Source organism: Magallana gigas, chromosome 2 (assembly GCF_963853765.1).
Source record: "Magallana gigas chromosome 2, xbMagGiga1.1, whole genome shotgun sequence".
Classification (NCBI taxonomy): domain Eukaryota; kingdom Metazoa; phylum Mollusca; class Bivalvia; order Ostreida; family Ostreidae; genus Magallana; species Magallana gigas.
Window position 1 is genome coordinate 10171532 of NC_088854.1, and position 27806 is coordinate 10199337.

General features: G+C 35.6%; 1 protein-coding gene across 1 annotated transcript; it reads left to right on the forward strand.

Annotated features, from left to right (window-relative positions):
* Nucleotides 1-446: 446 nt before the first annotated feature.
* LOC105319734 (homeobox protein Mohawk) lies at nucleotides 447-10884 on the forward strand. Its single transcript, XM_011417385.4, has 5 exons — nucleotides 447-804; nucleotides 3568-3893; nucleotides 7668-8075; nucleotides 9978-10035; nucleotides 10267-10884. Exons 1-5 carry the CDS (start codon nucleotides 722-724, stop codon nucleotides 10355-10357), a joined length of 966 nt encoding a protein of 321 aa, XP_011415687.2. The 5' UTR covers nucleotides 447-721; the 3' UTR covers nucleotides 10358-10884.
* The last annotated feature ends 16922 nt before the right edge of the window (nucleotides 10885-27806 follow it).

Below are 27806 nucleotides of genomic sequence, written 5' to 3' on the forward strand. Positions count from 1 at the left end.
TTAAGAAAAGTTTCTCTCTAACTTGAATTTTATTTCTTACATGTAATTAACAGTAAGAGCTCGTAATATTTAACAAAAAATTAATACGACGTACGTTACTAAGTTATTGAAAGGCATGAACCTAAATCATAGTTTTATATCTACTTACGCTTTATTTAGTTTTTAAGAAAAGTAACAACTTCAATGTTGCAGTAGAAAATGCATGACTGCAATGTCAAGGCACCTCCTCCCAAATTAGATCAGCACACACGCATGACAATTTGTGTGTATTCAATAGAGTCGCTCAAGCATAATCCAACCAATTGAAACGCCTCTTACAAAGACGACGATTGCTAAGCGGCTGATTTTCTTTGTTCCTCGCCGACGTTTTAAAGTACGAGCTTTCCTATTAGTCGATAGATCGCAGATCTAATTATCATATCACTTACGGAACACATGCACCGAATGCAAACTAAGCAGATTGGTATAAACATAGCTATCGTAAACCGCTGAATATTTGATGGCAAAGTCGTGAACATGTAAACATCCGAAGTTTAGTGTTAGTATTATACACGTGTGTCGGGGGTCTTTTGCTATCGCCCGTACCGCGCAGGAGATATTATTAGTGTGTGTGTAAATGGAAAGCTCTGTGACAGTGCGACTCATGTGTTTGTTTTCTGTTTAACAGATTAGTTTTATTATTATTTAGTAATTATTTTGTAAATCGTGACTTCTGTACACAATGGATACTACCAATGACACGGGTACTGATACGGGTCCAGGGGACAGGTCGGCGAGGCGGATCCTCCGGGAACGGTCGTCCAGGTAAGAGGGGGAACCCCTCCAACTGTTTCACGTATTATGTAATTAGGTCACTGTATTATTTAAGAGTTCTGACATTATTATATATGTAAGTATTTAATCTCTTTAGGATTAGCGGGAATCTTTAGCGTGTATATCAGAGCCAGGAACTAATCATAAGTCACCGGTATGGCAAAACACTTGTTTCGCAAATTAATTGGTTGTATGGACATGAACTCCAGTAAAACGCGACATGAAACGTACGACCATCTCACGTGTTGTAATTATTATATAGATTTTCCGGCAATGGTCATAATTTACGTGCCTACATGTCAGCATGTACCTATGTGTCAAAACTGGTGGAAAACCCTTAATTTACACGTATTTCTCAATAACGCAATTTTAAATAATACGATTAGATAAATGAAAATGCTACAAATTTTTTTCCATTATTTGAGACCCTGTTCCCCTTAAAATTTTACGAAACATAAAAAGAAGTGGTGTATGGTTAGGCAAACAAATACTGGCTGTGTTCACCGCTCGTATCGTGGTATTCACCCATCGAGGAATCCTATCACACGAATCAACTACCGACAAACATCTTTTGACTTGTGGCTATATTCTACAGCTGTTTTTCAAAACTTAAGTTATGGAACGAACGTCCCGTTGTTGTTTTATTTGCCCGCGAGCTCTCGTATTTGTAGTATGTTTGCTGTGACTAAGGACTAGGTGTATATGATAAAGAGGGCTAAAACTGGAAATAGTGCGAGGCCACTATCTCCTTTGGTCCCGCAAGCCAACTGTCTCCGGGGCCGATTAGGTGTGACCTTGAGCAAAGCTGAAAACTCAAGGCTACGTACATATCACAGATTAGATACGGGCGAATTCCAGACCACTAGCTAGAGTAGATGATTACTTTGGATTCCCAGATTACCTTCGTTTAATAAGTGTACTCGAAACATGACGAAATTTTGCCGGTGGAAAAAAGATTAGCTTTTGATGCAATATGTCCAAATGCGCGGGCATGACGAAGGCTTTTCCCCCTCATACATCTTGGGATGTGTCAATAGCATTAGAGATTTTGATGAAGTTGTGTAAACATTTGTACATGAAAACATGTTTTGCACTATTTTAGTTGAGTCTTTGTTCCGACACGTTTATGTCTTTATTTTTAATTTTATTAATTTTTTTTATTGAGATTGAGTTTCATACAATACATGTATTGGAAGAACTTAAAAGGAAATGACAACGTAGAAACTGGTATCTGGGTAATTTAATGAGCCTTTGACATCACTGGACAGTATAAATCTGTATGTTGTGTACAGGTCCCTCGCCCTATCACCGGTCGGTCACTCCTCTACTGTGTTCATTTATATCTACAGTGCGGTCACTTCTCTATAAGTACAGTTTACATAACCGCCGGTGACCGGATAGCGGTGTCCGCGCACTCGCCATGCTCATAAACAACATCAATACGTGGTCCTGGGTCGTTCACATTTTTATGTTGACCAACCCTTTACTCGGCATGGTATGGAATCCTTTAAATCCTAATCCTAGAATTATTATTTTGTTATAATTTAGACAACTCAAAGAAATTCGTATAGATTATAAATGGTGACAAATTATAAAAGATTACAGAACAAATACACGTGATCAATGTCTAAAATAGACCAAACGTATTGGCGATTATCCTCGCTATTTCGGTTTCTGTTGCAACAATTGATTGTTTCAGCAATCGCGCGATGCAACACGTCATTTTCAACATTCGGAGATCCCCAGTCGCAGGTGTTGTCGGGTATTTTCTGTCGACTCAGCAACCCGATCATCGGCTCTCACTCCGATCGATCTCCGCCATATTCCATTGATGAAAGTGTTGAACGGATCACTTCATAGATTACAGCAAGCAAGAAATAAATAGATGAATTATGGTTACCTAGGTACGCATCTTGTAAAATTTTGCGTGTAGACATCACGGCCGCTTTTGCCTCGCATTTGCATTTGGTAGTAAATAAAGTCAACAAATGCTAGTTTTGCTGTATGTTTATGCTTGAAAATCGTGTAACGGACTGAAAAATTGTACTCACGTTAATTTCCAACCTTGCATTCTTGTTTCCAAATTATCGACCGCAATGAGAGAGAACTAATTAACATGTGAATCTCGGTTATTTTTCACGCTGTTCTAGGATGGCAATTGGAGGTTCAAAGTTCTCTATTTAATTTGCGGTTGCCTTTTTCCTCTGAAACATTTCGGTCATGCAGTTTCTAATGTGTGGCTAGGGTTGAGCCGAAGTTCAGCATTTGTTGACAAGACAAGTCAACTCTATTTACTCTTGCCGCTTCAGCATTTTCTTTGTTGTAAAAATGGGATCGCGTTCGATGGTTAATATGCAGATGGTGCACGAATTAAGGATAATTTTTGACCATATCAACATGCCCTGTGCCCTGCTTCTGTATTTAAAAATGACCTTCAAATATGTTTCCTTTGAAAACATATGCATTGGAAGCGTTTGTAAACAACGCGCCGATATCCTTGAGGTATTCATAACTATAACTTAGGTCAAATTACTAAAAGCGCTCGCTTTTGGAAACACAATTTTTTTAAGGTGACAAAGCAGTTTGACATTTTGTATAATTCTCCGTCCTCTCTACAATATATGCAAAGTCTTCTGGGGCTCAGATGGAAATCTTGTGTTTTCTTTAAGTAAACAAGTCCAATAATTGAATTATACTCATAAAAAATGATTTTTTACATTTTCTTTTTTCTACAAATTTCGTTTTTCCTTACAGACGTCCTCTTCAATTAAAAATACGACAGAAAAGGCAGACGATGCAAAACATGACTCGGCCTCTCAAACAGTGGCTGTGCAAAAATCGGGACAACCCCTACCCCTCCAAACTGGAGAAAGACATCCTTGCCCGCGAATCTCAGATGACGAACACCCAGGTCTCAAACTGGTTCGCCAACGCGAGGCGGAGACTGAAGAACGCAGTCAGGGGAGACAACATCCCCTGGTCCAAGCGGGTCAAAATGTACAACAGCAGCGTGCCTGGCAACGCAGAGTTGCTAAGCATCAGTTCTGATGATAGCAGCCTCTTCGATTCGGATGATAACGGTAAGAAGGATTGACAAACAGGTCAGAAAATGAAGCAGTAATCTGATATTGAGTGATATTCTGGATTCGCATAACATATATGGGGTTTTACCATTCTCATTAGAGTGGGAAAGGAATTGTGATGGTCTAAAATAGGTACATCACACAGAATTAAACAGTTACTCTGTCAGAGCTGTGGCCTGTTTTTATGATAAGTGTTGAAATCGACGTCATTATCTAATTTATCCGCTCCAGGAACTGATAGTTACGTCACATCTTTGGCCTCCATTGACGAGCTTTCACTCTTAAGGTCTCGCACTACTCCATTAAAGATTGATTTAAAGATGACCTAATCAAAAGCCATCAATCAGCTACAGATGAAGAAAGAATAGAAAACCAATGATTATGGGTGGTAAAATAGGTCAGAAACCTTATTTCGATTTGAATGGGTTGGTGCTTTATGAGATGTACCGAACATTTCTTTGGATGTGGTCCAAATGTGTCTGTTTCTTCCGTAAATAATTTCTTGAAATTCTCGGTTCACTGTAGAAATCTCTTGGAAGATCAGCTAGGAAAATGACTTCCCCACATCAAGCCAGATGAAAACAGTTGTACCGCCAATCACGGACTCTAATTTGATTTGCCCCATAGCATTTTGAAAAATTGAAATTATAGTTCACAACCATCTGTCTATGAATAGCTAAAATTAGAAACACTTATCAAATGACTATTGTCACCCTTACTCATCATTTTGGACAGGAAATTACCACGTATTTAAAAGAGCCTTTCTTCACCCCTGTAGGAAAGTAGACATAAAGTTACCAATTTAATTTAGCCCTAAAGAAAAATTACATCATCTGGTGAAAAAAAAATATTTGTACACCGAGTGGGAAAAGGGATAAAGTTGACACCGGGGTCCCTCTGGGTAAATAATGATCTTTTGCAAACGCCCCACGTCACCGTGTGTCTAATAGAGCACAGAACGCCCGGCCTTGACTAAGATAAGTTCCATACACTCGGCCTGACAAAAGATTGATATCTTCATTTTAAAATCCCTCACAAAGAAATACCTAATGTCAAAAGAAGGAACGATAACAAAGATAACTTCTCTTCTTTGTTGATTCTAATTAGATTTGTTAACCAAGAAAAAAATTCTGTGTTAAACTTGTTCTTTGTCCATAAATATATAAATTCTCTCTCTCTCTCTCTCTCTCTCTCTCTCTCTCTCTCTCTCTCTCTCTCTCTCTCTCTGTGTACATGTAATTGCTATTTGGTCTATTTTATAAAAGTAAACACATGGGAATTACAAGAGCTTTGGATCAGTAACAAAGCTGAGGAGAAGACAAAAGGCAGCCACATTTCTGTATTAGATGAGTCACAATATGCATCGCCAAAGATAAACTTTGCCTGTTGTTTATTGTGAATAGAAAAAAACCCTCCTCTGGCTCTCCAAGACAATTCTGTCGATAGCGGTCCACGTGAATGCAGGCAAATCACGTAACTCTCCAGTTTGTTAACAGAAGGTAGCCTTCACCTCTAGATGATCTCTCTTTTGTGAGGCAATAATTTTCACTAAGTAAATACAATTTCTAACAAGCAGGAATGTTCAATAGATAAATTGTTTAGAGTTTTAGGTCAGGGACTGATGGAGAGGGGGGTGATAAGAGGCCTCCCTTTTACGCGGGAGTGAAGGTGAAAGAACGGGAGGGACAGCGACCTGTGTGTCGACATGCACATCGGGGTCCTTTGTACGGGACGTGAGCAATATCCGCATATTTGTCAAAGACTTAAATCTTGCACTTATTAAACTGCATTTGCATAATGGCAAAGACAAAGGCCTATTTATCGATCTTCAATAGAACACGTGTGTAATGTTGCAAAGATATTGGATTAGGAATAGTCCAAGGGCTTCTACCATCGGCTGGTTGGATCTTGCAGATTATATCATGCGGCATGACATATTCAAAGTCAAGCGTTCGAAGGAACAGAACATTGACTTCTAGTGACTACAACATATGCCGTGACGTCAGCTGTGATCTGACCTTGGCTCCTGTCAAATAAAAAAGGTTACTCACACAGCTTCTAGTGTGTCCAATTAATGTAAAACACATGTAACTAACGCTTTAAAGCTTTTATTGTGAGGAGAGTAAATATTTTGGAAAACATTGTTTCCTTGAAGGAAATTGAGTGAAACTAGAACTTTTAAATGGCTCTGACCATTTAAAGTACACGTGTTGTCCTGTTACAAAAACGTGAACTGGGGGTATGAAGTAAGCAGAGTTTTTGGAAACAATCAATAGGGCGTGTTAGCGGGTATACCTTTATGACAAACAAATTTACTGCGCTTTGTGGCGTTGAATGGGTACAAGGTTACGCGCCTTTTGCGATCATTCAAATGCTATGAAACGTCCTAGTGCTTAGCCTTTGATTTTTTGTATTGCACTGCTTGAACATAAGTGGTTATTATTTTTTTTTTTTTTGCTAATTAAAAATTTCCGTTTGTCAATATTTATGATTTATGAACAATTGAACACTATTAATTGGTAAGACACAGACCTATATAAAAATGATCATTATACCTTTCAATAGGGTGCTTCAGTAAAATTCGCGGGAATAAGTAAGGGAGGAATGTGGTGACAAAACAGGAATGTAAAGATAAGATCCCAATGTTTACTGATAAAGGGGTGGCAGGTTGTGCAACGGGAGGGCAAGACCCCCAAACAAGGCCAAACCAACGCCCGAACATTGACTTATCTGTATGAGGAAAGAGGCTCATCAGCTGTACAAATAATACTGATCGCTTACATGTACACATTGATAATAAACATATACACAAGTCTCTCTCTCTCTCTCTCTCTCTCTCTCTCTCTCTCTCCAAGTCACGTGTTGATGCACCGTTCGAGAGCATCATGGCCCTCGGGTACATTGTTATAAATTTGCGTTGTATCTCTGTCATAAATCTGTTTACGGGGACTTTGTTTAAGAAAAGCTCTCATATTTTAAATGTCCTATTTACATGTAATTGATAGTGAATGTTGTCAGGTTCATTTTCTTTATATAATCCCCTTTATTTGATCTTTTTGTATGCTGTTTTAAAACTGAGCCCTTCTATGTAGGTATTCCAGCTGAGGGCTTCATAGGACCGGGAAATATACATTTCTGCTTAGGTTGCATTTACTGACGGCGTCTAATTACACGGTCACAGCCCGGTTTATGTATTCCGTTCTGAATACGTTGACCTTCCGCGCAGTGTGCCCTGCAGTAATATTTCCGCTGTGAATCACCTCTTTGGCCACGCTCAAGCATACATCAGCCATAGTGTCAACCTAGTTCGATATATCTATAAATTAAAAGCGAATCTTCCATCAAATTACTCCCAATCAATTCTGAATTGGATACTAAATTCTCTTGCGTGCCTCGATAAGATTAGAGTCAGACATTGGACAAATTAAATACTCGAGAATGTTCCGATGGTATACGGAAAATAAAAAGAAACGATACTGTATTAATAGATAAAACCGGTTTGTTTTTATGACCATAATTGATTTACTTGAAAATGAAATTCTCTCTTGTATGAAGTGTAAATATATTATCAGAAAGAAATCAATAATATCATTTTTAAAAAGTTCCTTATTGATACATTAAAAACTGGCACCCAAAAAGGCATATTAAAGAAACAAATTCCTGATGCTAAACAGGATAAAAACCCTCTAACGGTAAACCAGTAAATCCGGTGTGTGCATGCAAAAAGTGTTTTCTTTAAGTCTCATTTGAATATTTGTTTTTCTTTTTCAGAAGATTCAGTTACTTACACAGCAGACGAACAGAAACCCTCGCCTAATTCGCGGGTAGATTTCAGTCCGGTAGCAGACGACCCACCCCCCTCTGATGACGTGGTTGTTCCTTCTAGATCTCAAACTCCTACCAGCGGATTTTTCCCGCATCCGGGGTTGGATTCCGATTTCCACAGACCTTTCAGAGAAGGGACCCAAAATAAGTTTAAACAGACAATTCTACAGCGTTATTTGAGTGACACATGCAACCAAACTTCGGGCACACATGTGGACATGGAAATGTCAGCTTTCAACAAAACTCGATCTCGAAAACCATCAGGGTCTATTGGGTCACGTGACTACGAAGAAATGTCCACAGCCTCTGGGTTTTCTTCTGCTGCTGAGAGTCAATTTTACTACCCCATGGACGGTAAGAAAGTGTTGTATGTAAAAAAAATTACATGTACACGCATTTAAAGTTTATTTCAAGAGTTTAAAAAGAAATTGAAAATTTAAATTGATCTTTACAGAAAGTCCGTACGAAATGCAAGTAATTGTGTATGTTGTTCGTTAGGCTTAATGTTGCCGTATCATTGCTCTTAAAGAGGATCAGACAAGAATAAGGATTGGGCATTTTTAGTCAAAATCTTGAAGGTCAACTAACAAGAATGTACGACAAAAAACGTAAAAAGTGCGCTGACATTGCGCGTTCTTTACTTGAAAGTTAAAGACCGTGCTCTTGTTCAATTCAAACTCAAACTTCTTTAGTGAAATTTTGTGTGAAGCCCTCGCGTTTCACGCATATGATTATTCAGTTGGATATACTAGCAAAACTTTCCGGCAGAGCGTCTTCTTTGCTAACCCGAGATTGGTGAAGGACTTTGAGAAGGTTATCCTGTAGATAACACCTCTTGAACTCGACACATACTTGGTTCAATAACAAGGCACAGTCAGTGATAAGTAGTTGATCCCTGCCCCGATCCTCCACACAATCTACATGTCTTGCAGCTCAGGGGGAGGGCTGCTTTCTCTATTCAGAAAGGTTGTTTGTATTACTTACCTTTTTAATCCACTACGGATTAAATATTGACAATGTCACGAACGGACAACACGTGATGTTAAGATATTGCCTCTTTTTTCTATTAAACACGTGATGACATCTTTTGCGAATGCGAATACCTACGGTATTTAGTAAAGTTGTTATTGTATACTGTGCAACATGTGCAGAGTTTGGCAATTGTTCCCACGATTAGTGCATGATCATGGAAAAAAAGATGCAATATAAAGTGTCAAGGCCTATTAAGATGATAAGAATATGCGACCTTCATGGGTGCAGATCTGTTATATTGCATCATGTCCAGGATATAGTACTTTTGTCGATAAACACTGTACAATCCGTAGTCAGTGCTGTACGTTCACCAAACACAACACGAGCTCTTCAGTTAAGAGGGTAAAACTTTTTGAAGAGTTGTTTGTTAAAGTCAGAATGCATTAGCTTTTATGTACACGCCCTAATCGACTGGGAAGCGAACATGAATCATACTTGGATTATGATATCAAGAGTGAAGATTTTTTTTTAATTCCATCAAGTCAATTAGACCACTGACGTTAAACTTCCTTACTAAAGACTGGCTTTCAATCGCTGAGTTTTGAGGAAACACATCCAGATTAACCAAGGTCAAGGACAGCACGTGCATGATGCAAGGATAAGATCTATTATCAACTTATTTATTTCCTGCAATTTTACATCATTCTCGGTACAACCGCCAACGATGTCAGGGGAAATACAGTATGCTGCCAGCCTGAGCCAAAGATCGAAAATACAATTTTCCTGGTCCAGTTCTTGAGCTCTTTTTATAATCTTATTTAGATTAAAAGCTAATATACTAGAAAATTTTGGGAATAGTATATAAATCAGAAAAGGAAAGTAATCACAGTTCTATTCAGACATGAAGTTATTATTTGTTCGCATAGTGTTAATGACAATTTTACTCCATTTCGAATTTTCGATGGTGTTATTTTTTAAGGAAAAATTATTATATTTTAATACATTTTCAAGTTATGATCCTTTATCGAAAAATCAACAAAAAGGCATAAGAAAATAATGCACATTAGCCTGTCCTTGAGCTGCAATTATTTTAGCGCCAATATTTCATATTGACTTTTAATGGATGAAACCAATGGTTTGCTGCAATAAAGAAATAGGATAGGGAATTCAAGTGCCTCAGATTTATGATTTGTCGGAAAGAAAATAGAACTTATCCTCTTTTAAAATCATAGTAAGTTAAACTTTGATCAGAACAAACTCTTAAAAGGCCTTTTTCAATTTCAGACCCGATTGATGATTTGGAAGCCGCCGCTAGGAGGCGCAGGATCTCAGGAGATGTTAGGTAAGGGTCTAGTTTAAAATACAAACAATCTATAATTTGCACGCATAAATCCACGAAAAACAGGTCAAAAGACAGACTTTTAGGTGAATTTCACTTAATCAATTTTTGTAGTTTGTCTGTGTTCTTCAACTCTTTAGTGGCGCCTTTCTCCAAAAATAATTTATCAAATTGATGATCATGATTGATTTAAAAGGATTTGAAATTTTTATTGTCCTATTTAATGAATTTCAGACGCCAAGAGGATATTCACTGGAAGGAGATCAGCGCTGCCATGGCTCTGACGTCACTGGCACGTGGTTCGAGCCGATACCCGTTTCATTAGATATTTCGCACACATTGTACGGGATCCTTTATTTGATAAAGACGGCCAGTGTTACCAACCACAGTGATCTCCCCTTGCTCGAAGCTGATCGAGGAGTGTTTTTACTTTTACATTTTTTTCCTTAAATATATTATCTCAAATCTTCAGGGACAGAGTTTAATACTTTTAAGTGTTCAGTGCAAGTTTTTGTATAGAATGAGCGATCGGATGACTGGTTTTTTTTTTATTCCGTGACTCGGTCCTTCGTCAAATGGCAAAAGTGACTGTGTTTTTGTGTACAGATATTCCACATTATTTTTAATCATTGTTCATAGATGATTTCATTGCCATGGTTATAGTAGTTAGTTGTAAACGTTTACAAGATGATATATTTTAAAAACTTTTTAATTGTTATATATTATATACTACTAGTGTATGGACCTTCGGGTTCCCATAAATGTGGAGAGCGTGGGCGTTGTAGCCGTCAGCAGCGCCGTGTTGGAATGGAAAGGGACATCTAATAATTCTATAAATATATTTCAACACAATTGCCTTTTGTTGTTATTTACTTATGTATACTTACGGAGACATTTGGCTCTTCAACCCAACCATCAAGGTTTTTCCGAATTCTTCACAAAGTTTTCTCGATAGTATAAAGAAGAATCTAAATTCTTGAGGTCGCAGTGATTCATTTTTCCTAGAACAAAAGTGTAGGGACACAAAAGATTGGCCTTTTTTGATTTGGTTTGAGTCTTAATTTGTAACCTACATTTATAAAGGAAAATTCGTTCGATTTAAACACGATTTCCAATATCCGGGTCAAGTTCTGAGAAATTTGGTAATTTTACCTACATACCAGGTAAATGTGTATATTATGGCTTTGGTTGGGGCCGGCATGTTACGTAACTTTAAGTCTTCAGTTCCTGGAATTAATAAAGAAGGCGTGAACTCGATTTAACCGTAAAAATATGTTTCATTGATTCAGTACCACATGTAAATACCTAACCCAAGGCGATTGTTGCAGAATACCTATGGCCTATGTTGGCCAAAGTTGAACACCTTAGTCCTTTTGTCAATCTCCCCCGGTTTAATGAACTTTTAACACTGTTTGTCTATATGGACCCTGCCTGAACTATGGCCCCCTTAGTTGACTAGGCATTGTTTTGATTCTTGCGTAGTTTTTTTTAAAAATCTGAAATCTATGCAGGTAACTTTACCTGAAGCAAAATCTTTAGAAGCATTTAAAATCGGATCGTCGAGATGAAAATTTAATCTGCAGAACTTTACGGGCATTAAGCATCTATTTTGTAATTTTGACGGCGCATCTGGCTACCTCGTCTAAAACGTGTATGCTAATTAACCTTTACTAAATAACCATGATGTATGTCTCTTGAACAGAATTCTTCAAGGTAATTAGAAAACATAATGTAAACGGTTTTTAATGTACGCCCACGTTTAATAAACATGCATTTTGTCAAATTTAGAAATAGACCAAAACTACAATACTGCCCCCGGGTTCTGTTTTCTGACTCAGCATTGCACTCTTTCGAGGCGTGAAAAAGCGACCTTGTCCTGTGTTTTTTAAATAACAAAAAATACCTTTCGGTGAATTTGATACAGTCAATATGATATAATCAATATCATCACAAGGAACATGTTAAAGGCCAAATATATAGTACAAAAATATTATTTAATCAAACGAAACAGAAGTAACGAATGCCTTAAGTGGTCCCATTGTCTGGGTGAAGCTAAGGGAACGCCCTAGGACCGACAGCAGCTGTGCCAATTTTTCTCTCCGTGTAATTAGAGGTTTGCTGATCGAATGCGTGATGCTGGGTGGAGGTTGGGATGACCTTTCATGTGAAAAATGAGGAAACGACCATCAAAGGATATCGCTCCCGATTATTACGAGCTCAGATGTACACTGGCAATGGCTTTTATTTTGCAAAATGGCATTGGTGTTATTTTTTTCGTGGGGGGGGGGGGGTATTTTGGAAGATGACAGCACACAGCGATTGCGTGGTAAACCCTACAACAAGGTCGCTATCTTTCTTCATAGGTTCATATTGCTGGTGTAAATTGGACTTCGATCTCAAAGTCTTGGTTCAATGTGCTTGCACAATTTTAACTCTTTTCAACGTCTCGCAGTCTTTTTAACAAGTTGTCCCAAATCTGCGATATTCAGGTTTTTTTTATCATGTATGAACGTAAAGAGCTCTCGAAAACAGATTCGTATAAATAGACATGATCCGAATATTTAAACTTTAGAGATAAAAATACTAAATACAATGTAATTAATTTTGGTGTGTACATGTATGTGTATTTTAAATTGAACACATTATCAAGGCAATAGTAAAAAAATATGTTTGCACACATTTCGTTTTTGATTGAGGTTCACTTTCTACACTGTAAACGATTTCTTTTTCATGGAACATTCTGATACCAAAATACTTAGATGCATGCGTGCCTCAATGAGAAGAAAAGTTCTCGTAACCCGCAAAACTGCGCATTAATCGCAGATCCTGTTTTGCTATTCTGCACACGTATATCAGCCGTTTCGGGTTGAAGTTGCGTAAAACTCTGGCAATTTTTTGCTTTACTTGTTTTCCTCCTTTAAAAAATAACTCTTTAAACCTCTCCATGTTATAACCCGCGACGATACTTATTTTTGCTTTTTTTATCTTCATACACAAACATCAAGAAGCTAGAACATTTTTGTGATTGTTCAATGTCAAGGCCAATCTTTATGTATCCCCTCGCAATGAAGCTGTAAAGGGTTTAATAATGTGCGTATGCCTGTGTGTTAGTGATAGGAGAGTTGGCACTTGCGTAATAAATATTCAACTTTTATGCTTGTCAAGGGAATTGCTATTTGAAGGAACTCTCAGCTGCTTTGCGACGTCTTCTTTGAGCTTGGTTTTAATCCAATACAAATTCATTGGATTAAAGATGTATAAACAGATAGACAGTAAGGAAAGTTGGGTAAAATTGAAAGTTGCTGTTTTAAAATTACTTGCGTGAAGAAGTATTTATAATTTAAGTCGACGTTTTATTCAAATTAGAAGAACAATGCAAAATTATGTACCTGAATACATTATTATACAAGGAAAACATATGTAAACGATTTTAGTCGATTTCCCTCAACGTGACCAATCAAAGTTGTTGTTTTCAGATAACATGATTAATATTGAACTTCCGTCCGATATTTTCCCCCCGACTGTAAGGGTTAAATCAAACTTGCTTACTCAGAAAAGCAAGCATTTAGCGACAACAACTTTATTTTTCTTTCTACCAAGGCGTGTCTCAATTCAGTTCTTGCGTACAAATACTTCTCGCAGGAACTGGGAAATTCGGATAGGAAGATCAATGAATTTCTTAGTTTGTAAGCAAACAAACAGTATTGATGTGTGGAGAAGTGCATACACCTAATTCCTCAAACATTTACGTGGTTCTGTGTTACTTAACCACTAACAGGTTGTAGACCAAGAAAACATTCACATCACATATCAATTATGATATTGCTATGCATGATGCGTTTTTTTTGAAAGAGTTTGCACAAGGCTGAGGGGTTGTTCAATGTTTTTGCATTTCAGCACATCAAAGAAAACATGTGAGGGTTAACCCCCTCCTTCCTCCTGATACATAACAGGACGAGCACGTTTTCCACCCACAATTTGGGGAATCCTAACAGTTGTAAAACTCTCCCACCTAAGATAAAAAAAAGCCACCAATTAAGTAATGTTGACTGAGTTCTTTCTGTTTGTAATCAGTGAAATACAGCTGTAGTACTTTTAATGGTTGCACTGCCCCTAGATGTCAGGTACTTTCTGAAAGTTTCTGCTAGTAGTTTCTGTTCGTAATCAATGAAATAGAACTTTTAGTGGTTGCATTGCCCCTAGATGTAAGGGTCGGACTTTGTTTGGCGATCTATGGGTCCAGATTAATGTTCTTTCAGAAGAAAGTATACACACGTCAATATTGAATAGATTTTTACAAATGAGTGGAAAAATACAATTAATTTTCTGATTGTGCCGCGCGAGCTTGTCGGGTAATTTTATGTTGCATTTAATAGTCTAATTTTTTAATTAATAACAAATATGAAAAGTGTATGATCGTTCAAAAACGGCGTGAAATGTACTGTGCTTAACCAAAGGACGTACAAGGCACGAATCGAAATAATTCTTGATCTGAGCGGAAAACAGGCCCTACTCTAATGATCATACATTATGTCAAGATATTTCCGTTCCAATCTTTCGATAATTTGAAACGCAGCATAATATTTTCCACTGTACGAACATGTACACATTTTATATACGCTGATTTTAATCAGATTCATTAAACGTATTGATTCTTCAATTATTCCATGGTATTTGGGCATAGCCTATTTTGAATCTCTATTTATAAGGTTTTGTGAATATTTGATTGAATTAAACTATTTACAGCGTTTTAAATTTTGCATCATAAACACCTAAGTATATTGGTTTGCAATTAAATCGACTTATTATATCTGTTTTTACAATGGGTATCAAATGTAATCCAGATCCCCTTTGTCCAATGTACAACTTAAGACTTATACAAGTTTTTAATCTATGTCATGACCTTGAATTTTAATTTTTGACAGAGCGTGGGAACATCAAAGCTGATCAATTACTTATTTATCTGTGTAGGTTGTTAATGTATGTATCAATTCTTGAGAGTGGGCTACAATTTGGGGATGGGGTTGGAGAGGGTATGGGAGGGCTCAAACAGTGTACTCGAGGATCAGACCTTTGATTATGAAATTTGATTTAATGTTTGTGATTCAAGAACCATGTACTGTACCGGGTTTACTTGATATTATAAATGTTTCCCGGTACTTCGGAAGTGTGAGAGAGTTAGGAGAGGGAGAGGAAACGAAGTTAAATGTAGCCTTAAATAAACGTTTTAATTTCAGTTGTGTCCTTAATCAAAAATAAAAATGCAGTATGCATAACAACTGACACTGAATCATCAATATTTGTATAGTTAACTCCCATAAGTAGTCTGACTTCTTTGATTCTCGTTGAATCTGCGCATACTTCTTGTTTCTTAATCATCACCGTTGGGGGTTTCATAGAAGAGTTACGCGAAAGAGGTTTTATTGTTATGCAATTGTCAAAAAGAATAATGGATTTTACCTTGAACAGTTTTGAATATTTAAGTCTTCTGAACCATTTGACGTTCATTTTGAGATAGACACAGAGTGAGAACCTAGTAAGTTGCAAGAACTTGTGTTCGAACCCTTTGTATATTATATATACAATAAAATATGTTCAAACCAGATAATTACAGAATAATACACCAGCAGCTTTAACAAGTTCTATATTTTCTCACTAATGACTGACGCTAATTATAAGCAATTCCATCGATGCATATACTGTATATATTGAATAATAACAGAATATGCAGAGCATGCAACCGAAGTTTAAAATGTTTCTGTTCAATAAGCAACGGATTTATAATACAGTATTTTCTCTCTCTCTCTCTCTCTCTCTCTCTCTCTCTCTCTCTCTCTCTCTCTCTCTCTCTCTCTCTCTCTCTCTCTCTCTCTCTCTCTCTTTAAAAAGTAAACTCAAGTGAAAATACATTTCTTTCTCTTCAACTAAAATCATCAACGTATTTGTTTCACTAATAGGTTATGAACCGACTCAAATTCATTGAGAAGTTATCTCAGCCTTAGTATTATCCTTTTTCATACTGTTAGAACTGACTGTGCATGTAGATTTTAAATCATCATCGATATATAGCGTGCTCGTTTTTGTTTTAGGCGACTGGGTGTGATGGCAAAGAAAAGTAGGTACATCGAATAAAATAGCCCACTCGAAATTACTTTCTCTTTTTGCCAACTTTGTTTACAAAATGATAATGCATTTTTTTGTGTAACAGTATTAAATAGATATATATCCTAAGATGTCAACAACTCTTCTAACAAAATATGCTAATTTTTTTTTACATATTTCAGTAGAAAGATGGGAACGCTATTGTGATTGATCAGGCATGGAAAAACCTGGTGCACAGGCCGTTGATGTGTGACTACGCTTACTCTTGTTTACTTCTCACTGTGACCATGACCTTCATTTAAATTCGACATCTGCTACTAATTTACTAAAATTGTTACATTTGCATATTCATGACGCACATTGAAATGACCAGATTCGGATATTTGTTTACGTATCAGACTGTTCATAACATTGAGAAAGAAAAAGGTGGAAAATAAACGCACGCTGATTTCCTTTACATTGGATAATTATACATCTATTCTTCATTCATAATTCATAACTGTCCAAACTTGCGTTTTAGTAATTGATGTATGCATTGTATTCTCAGAAAGAGATGCGTCCGTCTTAAGACGTGTATGGATAACAATAACGTACCGATAAAGGCGGTGTATACACACAGTCCTACAGTAACATTAATCATTTCAAACAATAAAACTTTCAACGGATGAGAAATTGATGTTTTATCACCTTTAACAAATGATATTATTTGTTCCAAAGATGCCATGAAACTTCTAGATATTGCTATAGAAATATGAATCTATATTATAAAATTTATTTCACGACCACGCCTAAAGTCACAAGGGAGAAGACAATTGTGTGTAGCTGAAAACTCTCAAAGACTGTTAGCTTAAATATTCTCTATGAACTAAAAATAACGTAATGGGTCATTTTTATCAAAATCTGAATTTGAAAAAAGATTTCATTTGAACAAAGTATGTTTTGTGCAATATAATAGCATAATTAGTGCTGTAAGAAAGTTTGTTAAAGACTCAAATTTTTCAAAGGAGAACTATGTCAATATTGTTGGTCCCTCTTTACCCTTTTACTGTGTTGAATTACTTTTGTACGAGAAATGCACTAAACCTATTTATAATTTAATCAATACAAATGTCCAATATATTATTCCAAACTCAATCATTCGATGGAATTCAAAAATTGTCATGAGAGGCTACTCCGAACTAATTTTACAGGATGTTTTCAAAGTATGTTTCAAAGTTACAACAGATACTACTGAACAGTGGCTACAATATAGAACTCTACTTAGAATTCTTCCTGTAAAATCGTATCTAAAAAAGATAAAAATAGTTGATAATGATACATGTTCTTTTTGTAATAATGAAGTTGAAACTATTGAACATGTTTTCACATCCTGTTCCTTTGCTTTAGATTTATGGAGTAGTTTAGGTGTGTGTATATATATATATATATATATATATATATATATATATATATATATATATATATATATATATATATATATATACACACCTAAACTACTCCATAAATCTAAAGCAAAGGAACAGGATGTGAAAACATGTTCAATAATATATATATATATCATGCTGTTTCAAAAAGAATTGGCTTTAATGAGTATAACATTATTTGGAGAGACTCCTACTTCTAATTCTAACTTAGTCATCAACTTTTTGATCCTGTATACAAAACAATATATTTTTCAATGTCTGTACAACAAAAAAGTTCCAATATTTGCAGGTCTACTATGTCACTTAATCCTTAGATATGAAATTGAAAATTGTGTTGCTATTAGATACTCTTCTTATGATAAACATAATGATAGATGGTTTGAATGGAAAAATCTTTTTCTTAATATTTAACTTCAAGAGCTTTATTCATTTCAGCTTATGGAAAATTGTATCAACTTGAATAGTTTTCTAGATTTATTAGATCATGACTTGTATGTATGTGTGTATGAATGTGGTGTATGTATTATAAAATGAAAAACTGTAAATTAAAAAAAAAAATAACGTAACTCGAAAATCAAAGAAATCACAAAAAACTGTGGTAAAATTAAGGGGCTGAATTAAATCTGTCTTTTAAGATATGATTTATTAAGCTATAAACTATTATTTACTAAAGAAAAAGTCCATATACTTGACCTTTTAAATTTGGGTGCTTTTCTAAAATTTCATATAGAGCTCTTCTTCTTAAAGAGACCAATAAAGTCTTAAAATGGCCATGACCATCGAAACCTCTTAAGGGTACTAGTATTGAGTCTCAATATTTGACTCGATCTAGATCTGTCATTCTCGTTCAGGTTGAAAAAAAAAATACGGTGACCAAAATTCTCCCCTGGCGGCAAGTGATGAGTGACAGATATTTCTAGGTGTGATGAACCCCGTCAACACTGCTGTCAGAATCTTGTCTGTTTGTATGACAATGTCTGTTTCTCTCAAACATTTCACTAACCCTGACTCTCAAGTTTGAATGGGGATGTCACAAACACATATTTTTCTTTGCTCTTTTAAATTCAAAGTTGATGAAGAGTAATTCTTGCTCGCGCGTTGTTGCCATCACCTCTCATCCCTTCCCCCAGCGGGCACGCAACGTTGTTTCAACGTTGAGAAATGGTTGAAATCAAGTTGCAACGTTGATCAACCATTATTCAACGTTGAATCAACGTTGAGGTTTAAACGTTGAAACCCAAACCATAACTCAACGTTGATTCCATGTTGAAGACCCAACTTATTTTCAACGTTGAAGACATCAACCACATTTCAACGTTGAAACAACGTTTTAATATATTAATGAAACTGAACACATATTTTCAAATAAACTTCCTTATCATTTGTTAAATTTAGGTTTTACTTATATTTTGTAAAGTGGAAGCATTAAATGACGTGTTTTTACAAATATTAAATGTTAATTTGAATACAATTTTATCTTATATATATTCCAATAAAATTAATATATTATTGTCATATCCAATTAAAATATCAATTTTCTTTTAAATGAAAAGTTAAAATAATACTTCACATTACATTAAAAAAAAAGAATGTTTTCATACAAAAAATTTGAGATTGAGCTGTGCGTACAGCAAGTGGCTAATTGCATTTTAACTGGGTCAGTGAGAAGGGGATGCGCGGACCAATCACTACTGCAAGCACTGCTGATCAAGGGAGTTATGCAATTTACCAGGCTGCTCTATGTCAGCTTGACCGCTAAAGACGCTATTGGTGAACAAAGAAAGTCAGTTCTTAGGTACACCTCGTGCAGTCACTACACAGATTTTATGTACAGTAAAATGCCGGGATTTTAGCTTTTGGACGATTAATTTGTGACTATTTTATATTTTACACTGGAATATCTTGGGAGTTATTTTTTAAAACAGTCTGCAGAATGCAAATGATGAACTGACTATTGTGGATTCTACGTTTTTGTGTTGACATCCTTTGTTTCATGTCATGGAAAACAAGCATGGCCACCATTTGGCGCAATGCACGCGGTTTCTTTGTGATCGTATTCCTACAGCCTTATTTAAAACAGTTGAAATGCCAATTGCAAGTTCAACTTTTTAACAAGGACTTTATGCACAAGCTGTTTAGCAAAGGATATACTCAAATACTATTAGGACTTAAATAAAGGCCGACTTTCTACATTTGGATTTTTTTAATAAAGTGTCAAAACACATAAAACAGCACAACGTATTAAAAGACGATATGTTTATAAACAACATTTTACAAAAATCACTTAATTTTAACTTTTTTTTCATTGTCATATCTATATTTTAAACCTGATTTCAACACAATTTCTACGTTGAATCAACGTTGAATTTTGACGTTGAAACAACGTTACATTTTCAACGTTGCCTCAACTTTCATATGCAACCTTATTTCAACGTTGATTCAACGTTGATGCCTGACGTTGAAACAACGTTGTTTCAACGTTGAAATGCCCGCTGGGCCGTTGCTTGGCTATGGAGACATAACACCATCTAACACCAGCTGGTCAATCTGACGGGAAATGTGTCCAGTTTTTTGTCAATATTCACCTAATGTCCTATTTTTTTGGCGTACATCGTTGCCGAACTACAAAACTTAAGAAAATGTTGTTTTCAATATATGATGCAATGATTAGCCAAGAACTGCTCATCAGTATCTGTCTCCAGTCACTCACCTCAAGCTTTATCTACCTGTTCACCTAACAAGTGAGACAGTATTTAAAAAAAATCTCAAACTAGCAAGTCAAGCAGTGCGGTGAGTTAAAATATATGTTGCTAATTTGAGATTTTCCTAGTGCACACTTTGTAGCATCTAAAGCTGGCGCCGTCCGTTTACAGGGTCTGGGGATGAACATGATACAATGATCAAGATAAGTCATGTGATCTTCATCAATAAATCATCAACTGTAATAACTGAGCCAACAAATGTGAATTCTGTCGCATTTGGGTCACATTACCAAAGTACGCATAGGGGACCGTGTGACATCGACAAAGAAGATGTATGCACATTGAAATAACGATGTTCCTTTGCAGCTTCAAGCATCAGCGTTTCTTCTTCATTAGAAATAAAGTGAATATGAAAAAGATTCTTCTCCTTCATAAAAGATGTTTGTAGCTTTTACACAAATTTAAACTTCTGTAAAAAACTGTTGTTATTGGGTATTGGCAAGAATGACCTTGTGGAAGATGGATTTTAACACACAGATCAAAACGCCACGCTTCTGTTACTGGACAAACTTGTAATGTTTACCAGGAAATTGTGTTATTTTTGTAACGAATATGTTACTTAATCAGAGTTGCAACCTAATACAACCTGTTTCATAGCGCAAACATTCCCCCGTCATCACATGTACAGAAACGAATACATTGTACTTGTAAATCAAGTCTGTTGAGAATTTTTTTTACCTATATACTGGGTTTCCTTCTCTATGTGAGGCGAGGTGCGGATCAGAAACCCCTGACTCGGGGAGATGACTGAGATGAGGTCAAAAGTACCTTGAATTTTGTATACAGCTTTTAAAAACCAAGGCTCCTGTAGGTGCTGGCACGATAAAAAAAACCCTCACTGATGAATTCATACCACTTTAAAGAGAAGCACTACATGCAGTGACAATTCTTGACTGCAAATTTAAAGTTTACATTAACATAAATCTTAATATCAATTTAATATATTAGGTTATCACAACCTCCGAATTTTTGCATGAAAGTAGGAAAAATTTGTTATTGTTTTTAATCTCTACTGTGTAGTTGTTCGATGCTTGGTAAATGTTATCTGTTCCACTGCGAAACCCCATATTGCAATAATTTGCTTTTCCCTCTGTTTTAAACAGTGTCATTAATTTCCTTTCAATGATCTTAAGCAATGGGAAAATCTGTAACTTATAAAACAAATTTTCTTCATCTTCAAAGTATACTGTAATTGAAGCATGGTCAAAAAGAAAAAAAAAAGCCAAGGGCATCCGATGCATGGTGAAATCACCCTACTTTATTTTTTTTATTTTTTTTCTGAACAAGATATCCTCGACCTTGAAACTGGTGTACTACAAAACCCCGGTATCAAATAACACAAGACATTAAAACTACACCGAAATAAAAAGCCTAATATTTCAGATCGACACCTTTGCTTCAGAAATATGATCTATATTCTGAATCTTTCATTGTGAACCTTTAAAAGGAAATCCTGGTTCCTTGCCAAAATTGACGGTCATTAACTTTTTATGACAAATTAACTGTCTCAAATATTGCAATCACAAAAAAACATTATTATTATTTTTTATTTTTTATTAGTTTTTTGCTGACTAGTTGTAATCGAAATCCATATTTTAGCCTTTTATGTACATATTAACGTGGTGGCATTTCCAAAGAATATTACATTTTCTCAAAGGATGTGATAGTCATATAAGTAGGTCGGAACTTTTCCTGTAAACACTCGGTAAGTGAACATCAATAATTCTTGTGCAAGCCACCCCCTCTAAAACACTACATCAATTTTATGCCATCGAAAAATAGAAAAACTACAAATTTATCAACGGCAAATTCATTAAACAACATATTGCGATTCTAGTATTTTAACTATTGCAAGAGCAGCTTCTTTCAGTTCCTTCATCGTGCCATCCAGATGGTCAATGACTTACCATTGCAAAGGACGTGCAATCTTAAATGGGTTAATCATTCTTGAAGTCACGCTTGTCTCCCGGCATGCCTAGCAAAACAAAAGCAGTCCAGATTACAGGGGTAGTTATATTTACATGCGCCAATCGTTTAATAACCTTACTAAAATATTTAACGCTATGTTTGATGGAGATGAAACGCCAATTTCTAATAAAGTTCCTTAGTTAATTTCATTACTTTAGAGGCATCAAAGTTGAATATTATTTTTACGACCCCCGTCTCCAGTTTGCTAGTTATCTTGGAGATGTAAGCGATAACTACCACCGAACCTTTGGTGATTGAGGAAATTTGCAAAAACCAGAAATGCCTTTTCCTTGTAAATCTCCATCGATCTGTTCGCTTCTGGCTGTGATATTGGTGTGAGAACAGCCGTTATTTCTCCAAATGCAATCTGATTATGCAGTAAACAGAACATCGAAAATGGACAAATTCGAAGAGTCATAACAAAAGATTACTCGAGTTTAGGTAATTTCTTTAGTTTGAATTTAAGCAATTCATAATGAAAACGGGAATTACAAGTTATAGAGGTTATCAAATAAAGGTTTATTTTGACAAATTCAAACAATGCTAAAATGTCTTTATCAAGTTAAATACACGTAGTTATATTCAATTTCTGGTATAAAAGTTATGACAGTTTTGTTTTAAAAGTATTTTGGCTCGGTTAACAACTTTGATATAATTGTATTTTTTGTCATTGCAAATATTAACCCCTTTTCATTTTAGGAACAATATTTTCTAACTTAAAGTATTCAGACTGGAGGGCAAGATATAAAGTGGCTTTACGAGTATTTTTGTAATGGATTCAAAAAATGACTCTGAATGAATGGATGACAGTAAATTACATCTAATCAATGTTGATAAAGTGGTGTGTGGTGGTGACTGTGTACATGAAAATTACTTGCACCTAATACATGTATATGTACAGTGATCACAGCTATAAGCGTTTTCATCCTTATTATGAAACTTCAAAAAAAAAATCAGAATTGCATAAAGCAATCTCTCTCTCTCTCTCTCTCTCTCTCTCTCTCTCTCTCTCTCTCTCTCTCTCTCTCTCTCTCTCTCTCTCTGCAGCATACTAAACAACATACATCTGATATCTGAGGTCAATGACCGTTCGGTCCCTACCCCTGGGTGTCTTCACCCTCGGCGTGTTTCACCCTAATGATACCCCGTGCTCCACAGAGACTGTCGCTAAAGGCTGAATAATTGAAAAGTACTTGAAAGTGCTTTACACTTGATCAAATATCTCAATAAATTACAATATGGAATAAAAGTCTTTTGCATTTCCAGCAAAACACTCTTGATTGAATTCCAAGGACTTTACACCAATCCATTAGTTTTCTACATGGTTACTCTGATGAATTATTCACAGGCTCTCTGTATCAAACAATGCTGTAACAATAAAGGGAACAGATTTCTCCCCGTAAAATGAATGGACACTGGTAAAAACTGCTTCAATTCCATATTGTAGTCAAACTATTTCATATACATTAACAAACTTAATCTTAAAAAAAAACAACCCACCTGATGCCACAGGTTCCATGTACTAGTATACATACATGTACATGTATTGCCAGTATATTTTGTTCTACTGGTTTTAGGCATAAACTTCATAAAACTGATATAGAATTGTATGTATTTGGTAATTATTTAGTAGCATATTTTGTATATACATGTACATTTATTTTGTACGTATATGCTAGTATTTTACTTTTGGTGGTTGGGTTTTGTTTTTACTTTTTTGGAGATGGGGGGGGGGAGTAAATCTATTACATATAATTAAAAATGTTCTGTGTTGTATCCAACCCCACCCGTCACGAAATCCTTTCTCATCAGTTCAATTAGATGTTTGATTTACTGTATAGGACTGCACACAACGCAAAAACGTGTCAATTAACTAGCCATATAGGTGTCGAGGCCGACATTAATGATGATGTAAAGAAGTCCGTGATGAGGCCAATCAAAAGAGATCGTGTTCATTGCACTCAGCAAATACTATTTCAGTATCCCATTCATTCAGCGGCTGAGGAGCCCTTTCTGGTTTTGAAATGTTACAAAGGAAGTATCATTCGAGATGCTGTGACATTCACGACCCCTTTGGGTCCTCCTTCTAAAGATGAAATAATGAAAAATCTCCATTTTCCAGCGGAAGTGAATCAGGTGTGATGGAATTCCCTCTAGTGAAAGAACCTACTTTTTAGTTTAATCAATATAATCAGACCATTATTATGGCGTGTTTTTTTTTTTCATGCGGTATTAGATTGCAGTATAGTTATTTTTTCCCTTCTTTGATAATTTCCAATATGAGTTTTAAATCTGGATTGACATGCAATAATTTTGATATGAGATTGAACAATTAATAAAGCTTTGTAAACTAGAAATTAATATTATAATTTTCAAAAAGTAATCCTTTCAAAAATACCTATGTTCTATATATGCTGGTATATTGTTCAAATATACAAATATAGATTATTAATGCTTAGCAATAAAAATTTCGGGATAAAAAAAAACGCTTATATGCGACTAATCGACCAGATCGGTCATCGACACTAATTGATAATCAAAGTACTGAAGTACTAACGGGAGTTGATTTTATCGATTTTTTTTTTTAAATAAACAATATGTTTTTGTTGTTTGTTTGTTTTTGTGGTTTTTTTTTGCATGGTAAGCGTTTTCCTATATTATTTGAATTACGCATATTTTTATTATATAAATTCTCCGACAGGAATCTCGTGAAAACCCCATATGAATCTTGTTGTGTAATATTCAAACAATTAATTCCATCAAACTACGTATCAGTAATCGAAATAGTTCTGAGAAATTGCATGGATTCAGGCAATATTGAATTCTAGTCTCCTTCAACCAGATCGACGTTCGGCTATCTCCGTTAATATCCGACAAGCGAGAGAGACTCTGTGCTTGTCGGAGATTTACGGAGACAGTCGAGCATCTATATTGAACTCTGGCGTAGGAATACATACAATGTCCGACTACAATTAATATTTAAATTGTTCGTAAAATTTAAAATCTGACAATTTACAAGGTATCTATGGATAAGTTTCCTTGAAAACAAGTCTTTAGAATACACTACATCGAGTATATCGATTAGAACTATACATTGTCAGCGATGCTGATTTGTGCTTTGGCCTAAACACTGTTTCACTTTCAGTTTGCCAGAGTAACTGCATTGGAGAGTTGATTAAAATCAACTCCTAAAATTGCTTGAATATTGGTAGAAATGGGGAATAAAACTACTCAAAGTCAAAGTCACCAGTACCTAATAGAAACTGAGTCAAATTATGTGTGCTCCTGCGACATAGTACAATTCAATTAATGTTTTTGGAGCATTTATGCAATTAACGTAACAGCTGTAGCATAATGATATGCCTTTTAGTTCTGAATATGATACAGAATACATTTATCAGCATCCATGTATTTGAGCGCATCCTGAATCAATTTCATATGTTGGCCTGATTTCGGCTTTTTATGTGTCAATATATAGCTGTTTGAAGATTTATTTGCAAATTGGCACTAGTGCTGTGTAACTGTGGCACAGATCTTTTTGATTTGCCATCATTCACTTTGCTTTATTGTATTCGATTCGTTGCAATTGTATTATTAATCGAGTTGAATGAGTGCACGTCCAGTGTTGTTTATTTTGAAAGACTGGCTCTTTTGCAAGACATAATGTTTATCTTGGAACTAACGGAAACTTGCACAAAAACTAAATCGAGGATTCGAGGTTATCGTGCCAATGGGTGCTGTCACTAATGGATACAGTGTATTTTGAAAATGGTATTTTTGTCATCAATGTGACTAGCATCAAACATTGTTCTAAGGCTCTGGCCGCCACGCAGGGGTCAAAGTTCGAAGCTTGTCGACGTTATCGCTGACGCTTTGACTACATATACATGTATATATAAAAAGCCTTTGTTTCAATGTGAACTAACCTTAATTTTAAATCTGCCCACGGAAAATGAGGGCAAATGGGAGGGGGAATTGAAAGTGAGCAAAACTTTTCCCTGTACTATGCAGTCTAACGACCATCACATCCGCCTTAGTTTGTTGTTTGTGACCTAGTTGAAATTAAACATTCTAATATAAGACTGGAAAAATTATTTTGAATAAGTTAAGACGTTGGGGATTTCTGTCGCCCTAAAGCGAGCGATGCGTTGTAGCAAAACAATGTCTTTTTTACTCTACTGGGTTTTTTAAAAACGCGCGTCTCTATGCCAAAAGGGCTAGTGTTCACCACCCCGTCCTGCTCTTTTAATTGCATTAATAATAAAACGGATAAACATCTTTAACGTCACCTAGCGATGAAAATTTTAATCACAATTCTAGCTTACTATCTCCCAAAAGAGTGTAAATCTAACACCAGAAGTAAATTTGTTGAAGGTTTATTGGAAATATGGTTAAACTGTTTGAAACGAGAGTGAACCAATATTGAAGATCTGTTGTCTGTCCCAAGTATTTGCTTCCATCACTTTTTGAGAATCTTTAATACAAAAAACCCCACATTTTTGAAAAAGAAATACAGTTGAAATCAATAAAAGGGAAACTCCTTGATAAATTCATTAACCTATTATCATTTTTAACTCATAAAAGTTCACAGAAACGAAAACAAATTTCTTACGGAGATTTATAATGGAAAATGTTTTACATCTTTTCACTATTCGGAACTCACTCGGAATACCTCGCACAATTTTTCAACGTTATCATCCGGGCAATTTCATGGCTGATGCAATGCAAAATCTCCGTAGACTTTTTCTGGGGGGCGGGGTGTATTTAAACATGAGGCCGTAGAGGGGGCGTTTTAAAAAAGACAATCTGGACATTTTTTTTTCATATTAGTGGATGAACCTAGTTTGAGCACAAAGGTATTTATGATTAGTGAAATATCAAGCGAAAATTGCTGGAAGCAAAAACTCGGGACAGAGTATACTAGTAGTGAGAATTGTCACAGACAAAGGTGCCGAGGCGGTTCAAAGTTCTAATGGTCAACAACAACAGTGTGTTTACTATCTACATTGCAAAACACTAATCTAACACCTTTTTATCATTATGGTAACTTGATTGACACAGGCTCAGTCAGTACATGTATACTGCTTGATAAAGGGTGCTTGTCACTTTGTTTACTCTCAGCATCTGCCACACAACTACTTAGACTGATGTGCCCTTACATGTGGATATCATATTATATGGTATACAATGTTATTTTTCACTAAACGACATATAACTACGGATATTCATACATTAAATATCTTATAAACACAAAAAACTTAGTACTAGTATACGTTTATTAGATGTAATGCAATACTTTCCATTCTAATCTTATCATATTTGGTGAATTAATACGTATGTGTAATCGTTTATTGTGTTGTTGATACATGAATCTGTTCTTTCTGTAATTTTTCCTTGATTTTTTGCTCTTAGTTACAAGACATAATGATATTACAGTGCAATAATACAATTTATAATCATGAAATTATAAAACATTTTACAGTATCCGTATTATGTTTGTTTCCTGTGTAGTTTTACT

Bases quoted from the DNA above. Each gene is read 5' to 3' on its own strand.
- LOC105319734 (XM_011417385.4), top strand. From the start codon at position 722: ATGGATACTACCAATGACACGGGTACTGATACGGGTCCAGGGGACAGG. The intron at 3,894-7,667 runs GTAAGAAGGATT...TTTCTTTTTCAG, and splicing joins CTTCGATTCGGATGATAACG to AAGATTCAGTTACTTACACA. The intron at 10,036-10,266 runs GTAAGGGTCTAG...AATGAATTTCAG, and splicing joins AGGATCTCAGGAGATGTTAG to ACGCCAAGAGGATATTCACT.